The following is an 11,570-nucleotide window of genomic DNA, read 5'->3' on the forward strand; positions in this document are numbered from 1 at the left end:
TACTGACTGTTCACTATCAATAAGCCATACTGACCGCTCACTATCAGTAAACCATACTGACTGTTCACTATCAGTAAACCATACTGACTGTTCACTATCAATAAGCCATACTGACCGCTCACTATCAGTAAGCCATACTGACTGCTCACTATCAGTAAGCCATACTGACTGTTCACTATCAATAAGCCATACTGACTGTTCACTATCAGTAAGCCATACTGACTGTTCACTATCAGTAAGCCATACTGACTGTTCACTATCAATAAGCCATACTGACTGTTCACTATCAGTAAGCCATACTGACTGTTCACTATCAGTAAGCCATACTGACTGTTCACTATCAATAAGCCATACTGACTGCTCACTATCAGTAAGCCATACTGACTGTTCACTATCAGTAAGCCATACTGACTGCTCACTATCAGTAAGCCATACTGACTGCTCACTATCAGTAAGCCATACTGACTGCTCACTATCAGTAAGCCATACTGACTGCTCACTATCAATAAGCCATACTGACTGCTCACTATCAGTAAGCCATACTGACTGCTCACTATCAGTAAGCCATACTGACTGTTCACTATCAATAAGCCATACTGACTGTTCACTATCAGTAAGCCATACTGACCGCTCACTATCAATAAGCCATACTGACTGTTCACTATCAATAAGCCATACTGACTGTTCACTATCAATAAGCCATACTGACCGCTCACTATCAGTAAACCATACTGACCGCTCACTATCAATAAGCCATACTGACTGTTCACTATCAATAAGCCATACTGACTGTTCACTATCAGTAAGCCATACTGACTGTTCACTATCAGTAAGCCATACTGACTGTTCACTATCAATAAGCCATACTGACTGTTCACTATCAGTAAGCCATACTGACTGTTCACTATCAATAAGCCATACTGACTGTTCACTATCAATAAGCCATACTGACTGTTCACTATCAGTAAGCCATACTGACTGTTCACTATCAATAAGCCATACTGACTGTTCACTATCAGTAAGCCATACTGACTGTTCACTATCAGTAAGCCATACTGACTGTTCACTATCAATAAGCCATACTGACTGTTCACTATCAGTAAGCCATACTGACTGTTCACTATCAATAAGCCATACTGACTGTTCACTATCAGTAAGCCATACTGACTGTTCACTATCAATAAGCCATACTGACTGTTCACTATCAATAAGCCATACTGACTGTTCACTATCAATAAGCCATACTGACTGTTCACTATCAATAAGCCATACTGACTGTTCACTATCAATAAGCCATACTGACTGTTCACTATCAGTAAGCCATACTGACTGTTCACTATCAATAAGCCATACTGACTGTTCACTATCAATAAGCCATACTGACTGTTCACTATCAAAAAGCCATACCGACTCTTCACTATCAATAAGCCATACTGAGCTCACTATAAATAAGCCATACTGACTGTTCACTATCAATAAGCCATACTGACTGTTCACTATCAGTAAGCCATACTGACCGCTCACTATCAATAAGCCATACTGACTGTTCACTATCAATAAGCCATACTGACTGTTCACTATCAATAAGCCATACTGACTGTTCACTATCAATAAGCCATACTGACTGTTCACTATCAATAAGCCATACTGACTGTTCACTATCAGTAAGCCATACTGACTGTTCACTATCAATAAGCCATACTGACTGTTCACTATCAGTAAGCCATACTGACTGTTCACTATCAATAAGCCATACTGACTGTTCACTATCAATAAGCCATACTGACTGTTCACTATCAGTAAGCCATACTGACCGCTCACTATCAATAAGCCATCTGACCGCACGTTACAAACTCCATTATATGTTACAATGATAAGCGCACATTATTTTTTTCCGAAGATAATAAACTGTCAGAGCAATAATAGTTAATGCAATCTTCCCTCTTTACTTACAGACACATAGGAAGACTGCCGTGTTGACCTGGGCGCTGGTACTTACGATGGGTATTGTAGTAGCGGCGCCCTCTGAACCTGACCACCTTCACCTGGATGTTGCAGAGCTACCAGGAAAACTGACCCCAGACGCAGGAAAACTACAGGGAAAGCTGCTCCTAGACGAAAGAAAACCAGAGCTGCACCAGGACGTAGGGAAACCACAAGCAAGGCTGCCTCAAGATGCAGGAAAACTACAAGGAACTTTCCAAGGCGCTGAAACACATCTTACCAGCCAGAGAGATGAGAAAAGTCAGGTCACTTGTTACCAGTTTTTTAGATTAATCTCTAGTCACGAGTTATTTAATGCCTTCTTACTATAAAGAAGTATTAGTTTAAGCAGTGTTTCGCCCGTATTGTCACCAAGATACCAGCTCAGTGTTATAACCAAATTTGTTGCTAAGTTTGATGTGTTTTGTCTCCCTTCCTAAAAATGATCATGTTTGCATTGCAGTGTTTTTCGTGCTGTTGACGATCCAACAGGTGACATGCAACACCACTGACTCTACACTGACGGTGGGCACCTGTTTGTCCTCCACAGACTGCAACCGCAGCGGTGGTAGATCTTCAGGAACCTGCGCCAGGGGCTTCGGTGTCTGCTGCATAGGTCAGTTCTACCTTCACAAGCTTGGTCCTCACAATAATAGATCTGTTCCTCCACTGGTTGTTCCTTGCATCCATTCATTTGAAGATTAAGACACACGTGCAACAACTGGGTATCTTTAGTGATGAAACGTTTCGCCTACACAGTAGGCTTCTTCAGTAGTAATGAAATAAAGATGATGTCATCAGTCCATCAACTATGGAAATAAAGTATTTGAGGTGGTCAGTCCCTCAGCCTTCATGGTCTGGAACGATATCAATACACATATTTGCTTGGACAAGTATATCTGTGTTTACTGACGTGTGTGTGTGTGTGTGTGTCAACAGCTCGTCACAGCTGTGGGGAGACCACCAGCTATAACAACACATACTTCGTCAACCCCAACTTCAACAGTACTGACTCAGGGACAGGAGCCTGCACTCTCACTGTCAACCGCGTCAACACCAGCATCTGTCAGCTCCGTTTAGACTTCCTTGATTTCCAGTTGGCGCAGCCGGACGTTGACGGTAACTGTAATGTTGACTTCCTCACCGTCAGCCCGTCCTCCACAGTGCCAAGAATCTGTGGCTCCAACAGTGGACAACACAGTAAGAACAACAGTCAGTCAACCATTGGTCAGTTTATTATACTTTCTGGTTTAAAAAGACACGTCAGCAAACGCTAGGACATATTTATTAGAGTTGTCGGTATCAATTACCAAAGTTTATATCACTACGCTTCTTAAACATCACCAGAAGAAATGGAAAAATAAAGACAGACGCAGTATAATGTGATCCTTTATTGACAACGTTTCGCCCACACAATGGGCTTTACCAAGTCACACTGTCAATAAAGGATCATATTATTCTGCTTATGTGTTTATTTTTCCACTGTGTCGGTATTTTATATCATTTGTTTCCACCAGAAGATATTTTATCGATATTCTTGTGACTTATTCTGGTGAGCAGTTTCCAGCCATACTCTTGTTTTTGCTACAACTCTGGTAAATAATCTATCCCCGTCTGAGTATTTCGTATGTCGTTCTCATTTCACCCGGTTCCTCTTCTTCGTATAACTATAATTTTTAAAGAGGTGGACTTACCAGCAAATCAGCGGAAGATCTCGGTCAGATAACCAAAAGCTTCACCTGCGGGCCATCATATTACTAAGACCCAAGTCAGGAAACACTTGTTTCCTAACGAATCTTACCTAACCTAATTCCTCTTCGTTTTTCCAGTGACACTTGCAGGTTGCAGTCTTGATGCAGCTAGTAAACACGACAAGCTTCACTTGTCGTGTTTACCACCTGAGGGATTTACACTGACATTGTATGTTCAAGAATGGTAGCACATATGAGGAAAGCAAAATATTTGAACAAGTCTTTGCATAGATTCAAAAATGCTTCTCTTGTGTTAGTGAGATTATTCTCTGCTGCTCATTTTTTTTGCACACTTCAGGTGACAAGCTGTGGGTACCAGAGTTTTTTTCCCATCTTCAACTCTCTTCCTACACCTTTAAACTTTATTTTCTTACGAGTTAAATTAGAAAAAAAAATAATCCAACTATTCTTGAAGTCTGTTTAAGCATTCTTGCAGCTTTCTGTAATCCTTAGTCAGGAAGCAACATGTAAATTACATAGAGTAACACAAGAAAGTCAATATGACTTATTTCCATTTTTGTTTTATCCACAGGCAGATATATAGGAGTTAATTCCCGTAATTAAATTTTAATATACACCACAACTATTCTGGGTCACAACAATAATTCCTGTGGAACTCCACATGTTTACATTTTTCCTTATTGTTTGTTTCATCGTTTATAGTTGAAGAATGAATCACAGAAAAGAACGATCTTCTCTGTTGAATATTGAGACACTTATGCAACATATGGGAAACTTTATTGAAGAAACGTTTCGCCACACGGCTTCATCAGTCCAATCCAAAGCAGAAAGGTGTAAGAGGAGGAGGAGGAGTGTGAGGTAATCAATCCCTCAGTCTGGAATCGATGTGTTCAGTCCATCAATCTTGTATGTTGCATGAGTGTCTCAATCTTTAACTTGTCGGTTTTCTAAAACATTTACATCACATCCCGTTATAGTGATTGTTTTCTGTTGTTACGATATACCTTTATCCGTGATGTCTTCCGTTTTATTCAGGTTATTTCTTCAGTTTATTAAGCTGTCTTCTGTGTGGTACAACATCAAAACTTTTCCTCCAGTCAAGAAATGTGAAGTTTACCCATCCATCTCTTTCCTGTCTGACCTCTGTTTGCCTGACACAGAGGCTCCCAACCTGTGGTCCACGGACCACTGGGGTTCCTCTAGGGCAGTACTGGGAGTCCGCAATGGTAGTACTGGGGGTCCGCTAAAGTATTACTGGGGGTCCACTAAGGTAATACTGGGATTCCACTAAGGTAGTACTGGGGGCCCGCAAAGGTAGTACTGGGATTCCACTAAGGTAGTACTGGGGACCCGCAAAGATAGTACTGGGGGTCCACTAAGGTAATACTGGGGGCCCACAAAGATAGTACTGGTGCTCCACTAAGGTAGTACTGGGGGTTCGCAAAGGTAGTGGTAGTGATGGTGTATTTGGTAGTGATTGTATATCATGATTGTATATCCTGAAGCAGTAAACCCGGTGGAGGCACACTCCTCCGTCCTCAAATGACACAAGAGTGTAACTAGAGTATTGATGTCCCACAGTGTATCTGGAGGTGGACCCGCTGGGTGGACCAGTCAGGGTGACGGTGGACCGCTCCGGTAAGGTCATGGACCGATCCTGGATAATCAAGGTGACACAAATCACCTGTGACTCGCAGGACAAAGGTGAGTACATCTATCCCTTCCCCTACCTCCTGAGAGGCGGCTATTCCCAGGTGACAGTAACTGCAGCTCTGCTGGAAGACAATTTCGGAAGGTGTCGTAGCTGATGAACCTTTAATGCAATACTTGACGATATCCTCATTTACCTACTGAAGTCTCCCAGCTCAGGCTGACACTACTGAAGTCTCCCAGCTCAGGCTGACACTACTGAAGTCTCCCAGCTCAGGCTGACACTATTGAAGTCTCCCAGCTCAGGCTGACACTAATGAAGTCTCTTAGCTTAGGCTAACATATTTAAATGATTGATATGTTAAGCCCATTCTGTGTAATAATAATAATAATAATAATAATAATAATAATAATAATAATAATAATAATAATAATAATAATAATAATTTTATTTTGACATGATACAAGGTTGTACAATAAATATAATAGTTGGGTGTACATGCCAAAAGCCTCATCACGCACGAACATAAAGTCAATTATCATTTCAAAAGTAAATTTTGGTGCTTACTGTTTATAACCTCATGTTCCTTCGCTATTCTTCTCCATGTTTGTTTACGTACGGTGTCAGCACCTAGCGGATGTCTGCAGTACTACACCACCACCTCCGGCACCGTCAGTAGTTTCAACTTCAACACTGATCCCACAGTCTCGTCTTCAGGTGAGTCGTTGCAGCTGCTTTTGTTAGAGCAGCTAGGCAAGGACTCAGTGAATGTATATATATATATATATATATATATATATATATATATATATATATATATATATATATATATATATATATATATATATATATATATATATATATATATATATATATATATATATATATATATATATATATATATATATCTCATTGTAACACTTAGATCATTCTAACCCTGCAACTTAACTAGTAAAGTGACTGAACTTTGTTCAACACATAGGTTTCCTCAAGGAACTGTTTCCTGAAGTGAATTGTTGTGTATCTCCTAGCACCGTGGATGAGGGTACTCTTGTGGAGTCACACTGCATGCTAACACAGTGCTGCTGTGATCCTGCTAGCACCACTGACCACATTACTTCCATAGGTCACTATATATACTGACACTGTATTGTTTTTTTCAGGCCAGATTGCTGATCTGGACTACGGGGTGTGTGTGAAGATGGCTGACGGATACTGTGGCATCATCTGGGAGACTAACTCAGCCTCTGGTGACAACTACACCTTCACTCTCACCGGCAACGTGGATGCTATCGATCAAAATATTATAGGTAAGTGTTTTAAGTATATAAGAATAGAGGAATACTGCAGCAGGCCTACTGGCCTATACTAGGCAAGTCGTTCTCAAATCCACTAGCAGAAATATTTTGCCCAACCCATTTTCAATGCTACCTAAAGAATAAGCTTTGATAACCCTCTTAACTAATGTTCTTTAGGTCAGCGGGCCGTTTCTTTAGGCAGTATTTTATAAAAACCGTTAGTGTGGAATCTATAGTCAATGCCTCAACTGGTGTGAGTACCAGAAAATACCACCAGTGCCTCAAATGACACCAGTGCCTTATTCGCAGGTACTCCAGCAGCCGCGACTTATGCCAGTGAATGTACTAGCGATTACGTGATGATCCCTGGAGGTGTGGACGATACTGGAGTCTCCAACGACCGCTACTGTGGCCTCGGCTTCCCTAACTCTGTCACTTGTAAGTCACCAACTGTCACCTGTAAAATCATAAACCGTGTCACTTATAAATAATCAACCATGTCATGTCTAAGTCACCAACTGTGTGACTTATAGGTTCTTAGTTCCAAGGTCACAGTCCGGGAACGCTATAAGTGCTAGACTATGTAGTCTAGACTATACTGACTCACAATAAGGCCCCCAAAGGGTGAGCTGGAAGTAGAGATAGAAGAAGAGAAGAGGGAGGAGAAGAAAGGCTAGAGATAAAATAAATGAAAAAATGGCCCGGGCTACACATAGCAACAAAAGAATCATGTGGCAGAATCAGTGTTTTCACTTCCTAACAGTTCATAAAGGGTCGGGGTCAGGAAGACAAGATGGCTCACAAAATGAAAATAAATAGGCTATCCTTTCACCGTCCAGAAACACACGTCAGATGGCTATTACAGTGATGTGGTAAAGATGGAGAATTGAGGCAAAGATGATGTAATTAGTCCATTGCAGAGATAGTAATAATGTTGGTAGAATTGCCAACAATATGTTAGGTAAAAGGACACATTTGCAACTAGTGCAACATTTTATTGTGGCAACGTTTCATTCTCTAAGAGCCACTTGACAAAGCTCCTGGAGAGCGAAACGTTGCCTCAATAAAATGTCACATTACATGCATCCGTGTCCATTTACCTAACACATCTCTTCATACCATTAACCTCTTCAATTTTCTAGGCATTTCTGTATCCATTTCACCACCGTCCACGTTACCCATGACTGTTCTTCCACTTTACACATCAGTTTTTATTGTACAACTACATCAAATGCTTCATAATTGAAGATACAATCTACCAACATTATCTTTATTTTTTAATGGTTTAAAAAACCATCAAATAGTTGAATAAGACAGCTGTATAACACTTGGGAATCTTCAACGAGAAAATCACCAACTTGTGGCTTCGTCAGCACTCAGCTTAGAGATAATGTGTTAAGTCTATTAGCTTTGATATATTTTCGGCACACGCACGAGGAAGAGGTTTATATACTGGAGATAGGTGAGGCGAAGCAGTTGGAGGCAGTGTCACAGGTGGGCAGAATCAGAGATAGGTGAGGCGAAGCAGTTGGAGGCAGTGTCACAGGTGGGCAGAATCAGAGATAGGTGAGGCGAAGCAGTTGGAGGCAGTGTCACAGGTGGGCAGAATCTTATTCACCAATCTTCTCTCCCTCCCTTGCTTTATTTCCATCACTATCATAGAATGCCAAGAAATTCTTGAGACAAAATTTCCCTCTCTATAAATTGACCCCCTCAAGGAAGGTTCCTTGATGTTGGTGAGGGGCTCTTGATTTAGGGAATTGGATCTGTGCTCCAGTTCCCCGAATTAAGCCTGAATGCCTTCCACATCCCCCCACCCAGGCGCTGTATAATCCTCCGGGTTTCACGCTTCCCCCTTGATTATAATAATAATAATAATAATAATCTATAAATTGATGATGGTTGTCTAACGTACATCTACTTAAAAGTGTCCATCTATCTTGCCTTATAATTTTTCTGATGCCTTAGTTATTATATAAGTCAGTAAAACTAGTCTTCATTATAAATTTTGTGTAATGGGACCAGACTTGTACTCTTCAAGATATCTGGCGTGTGTTTTGTTCTCGGTCTCATGTTTATCATTGTTAAGGGAGTGCATAACAGTACCTCTGCTCCTCCTCTTGACGTGAATGTTGCCTATGTGTCTTACTTAACATCCTCCTCTTGACGTGAATGTTGCCTATGTGTCTTACTTAACATCCTCCTCTTGACGTGAATGTTGCCTATGTGTCTTACTTAACATCCTCCTCTTGACGTGAATGTTGCCTATGTGTCTTACATAACATCCTCCTCTTGACGTGAATGTTGCCTATGTGTCTTACATAACATCCTCCTCTTGACGTGAATGTTGCCTATGTGTCTTACTTAACATCCTCTTGACGTGAATGTTGCCTATGTGTCTTACTTAACATCCTCCTCTTGACGTGAATGTTGCCTATGTGTCTTACTTAACATCCTCTTGACGTGAATGTTGCCTATGTGTCTTACTTAACATCCTCCTCACGACACCTAAGGTGATGAATTAGACACATGTACAACATCTGGGTATCTTTATTTGTAGACATAGTTGGCAGACAGTAGAACTATATACAAAAGATAAGGTAATTAGTCCCTCAGTCTTGGAGCTGGTGAAGAGCACCGTAGTCTTGAAGAATCTGTATACTGGCGTCAGGTGAGGGAGGTGCGGTAGAGGAAGACATTGTCACTAGTAGGCGGGATTACCCAGTGGAAATAGGTTATACCCGAGGGATGGACCAGTAGTAAGCAAGAAGATCAACACCATGCCCAGCCCTTCTAGGGTAGGGTAGGTGCCTAAGCCAGAGCTTGCAGCTCACAAGACTGTCATTCCCATTAGCCCCCTTGGGGCGGGAATGGCAGACCAGAGAGGCCTAGCTTGTGGCTAGGCCTGGGGACAGTTGGTCTCAAAGATGAGGAGGTACTTGTACCTCCTCCCATGGCAGACTTAGGTCTGTGATGAATGGTTTGAAAAACCGACAAGTTGAAGATTGAGACACTTATGCAACATATGGGAATCTTTATTCAAGAAACGTTTCACCACGCAGTGGCTTCATCAGTCCGATACAAAGTAGAAAGGCGTAAGGAGAGGAGGAGTTTGAGGTAATCAGTCCCTCAGCCTGGAGTCGATGTGTTCAGTCCATCAATCTTGTAGAATGTACAGCATAGGGCCGTAGACGTGGCTTATATACTGTACATTCTACAAGATTGATGGACTGAACACATCGACTCCAGGCTGAGGGACTGATTACCTCAAACTCCTCCTCTCCTTACGCCTTTCTACTTTGTATCGGACTGATGAAGCCACTGCGTGGCGAAACGTTTCTTGAATAAAGATTCCCATATGTTGCATAAGTGTCTCAATCTTCAGACTTAGGTCTCAGACACTCCCTAAAGAGGGAGCCAAGGCCGGGCCACCACTTGGAAAAGGCCCGGGCCGGGAGAATACCGGTGAATCTTTAATAATAATAATAATAAGCAAGAAAGTTATGTAGATGTCCTCTGAACCAGGATTCCATGATGTTGCTGTGTCTGACAAGTTGTACGTAAATGGTATACAATACCGACAAGATGACGAATTAGACACATGTGCAACATCTGGGTGCTAGGTGCTCTCCACACCAACTCCAAGACTGAGGGACTGATTACCCCATCTTTTGTATATAGTTCTACAGTCTTCCTATTATGTCCTTGAATTTATATTGATAAAGCCACTGGATGGCGAAACGTCTACAAGTAAAGACACGCTGATGTTGCACATCTTGTCGATATCGTATACCAATCATTTACAACTGCAAATATGCCTGACTAAACCATAAATTGTGTTCATTTACCTTTAAACCCATAAGGTTAAACAGCTCGTGAGAAATAGGAAGACTTGGTCCAATCAGATTTGACGAAGAAAGACGAGATAATTTACTGTATCGTATTGCTTCTAATTAATATAAACGAGCTGTAATATATGTATATGAAAGGTAAGCCTTTTCTGTATTTAACGCTATTCCGTCTATTATTTCAGCCATTATGAAGCCATTTATATTATATTCCCACCACGATAGTGACGAGGCTGAGGATCAAGGCAACACAGGATTTAGCCTTAACTTCCGTCAGATTACCAACTGCTAGTTGTGTCGTACTACTGTGTGACCCAGTGTTGTGTCTCACTACTGTGTGACCCAGTGTTGTGTCTCACTACTGTGTGACCCAGTGTTGTGTCTCACTACTGTGTGACCCAGTGTTGTGTCTAATTACTATGTGACCCAGTGTTGTGTCTCACTACTGTGTGACCCAGTGTTGTGTCTGCTGTGTGACCCAGTGTTGTATTTGATGTGTGGCTCAGTGTTGTGTCTCATTTCTGTGTAACTCAGTGTTGTGTCTCATTACTATGTGACCCAGTGTTGTGTCTCACTACTGTGTGACCCAGTGTTGTGTCTCACTACTGTGTGACACAGTATTCTCACTACTGTGTGACCCAGTGTTGTGTCTGCTGTGTGACCCAGTGTTGTGTCTCACTACTCTGACCCAGTGTTGTCTCACTACTGTGTAACCAGTGTTGTGTCTCACTACTCTGTGACCCAGTGTTTTGTTTGATAATTAGTTTGAGGTAATCACTCCCTCAGTCTTGATGCACAGATTACAACGGCTCCAGGCTGAGGGACAAATTACTTGTGTACCTGTACTTAAGTAAACTTTGTCTCTTTCCTCTGACTTATATCGTTCATAAACGGACACCATCTTCTAATTTTTAATACTCCTTAATCGCTTCTTAATCTTAACACCACACACTGTTATCAGAATGACATAATTATCACTAGCCTCCTCCTGCTGCATTGTTTGAGCCCCATGATATACACCCACATATAAACATTGGTTCAACTATTGTGTTACATATGGTGCTTCGTTTTTGATTAC

General features: G+C 41.5%; 1 protein-coding gene across 1 annotated transcript; it reads left to right on the forward strand.

Annotated features, from left to right (window-relative positions):
• The first annotated feature begins 1,892 nt into the window (after nt 1–1,892).
• Nucleotides 1,893–10,784, forward strand: LOC128704913 (uncharacterized). The gene is made up of 7 exons (XM_070104412.1): nt 1,893–2,599; nt 2,923–3,210; nt 5,277–5,449; nt 5,835–6,063; nt 6,510–6,656; nt 6,954–7,103; nt 10,678–10,784. The coding sequence occupies exons 1-7, from the start codon at nt 2,401–2,403 to the stop codon at nt 10,782–10,784; spliced, it is 1,293 nt and encodes a 430-aa protein (XP_069960513.1). The 5' UTR covers nt 1,893–2,400.
• The last annotated feature ends 786 nt before the right edge of the window (nt 10,785–11,570 follow it).

Source organism: Cherax quadricarinatus, chromosome 91 (genome assembly GCF_038502225.1).
Source record: "Cherax quadricarinatus isolate ZL_2023a chromosome 91, ASM3850222v1, whole genome shotgun sequence".
Taxonomy (NCBI): Eukaryota; Metazoa; Arthropoda; class Malacostraca; order Decapoda; family Parastacidae; genus Cherax; species Cherax quadricarinatus.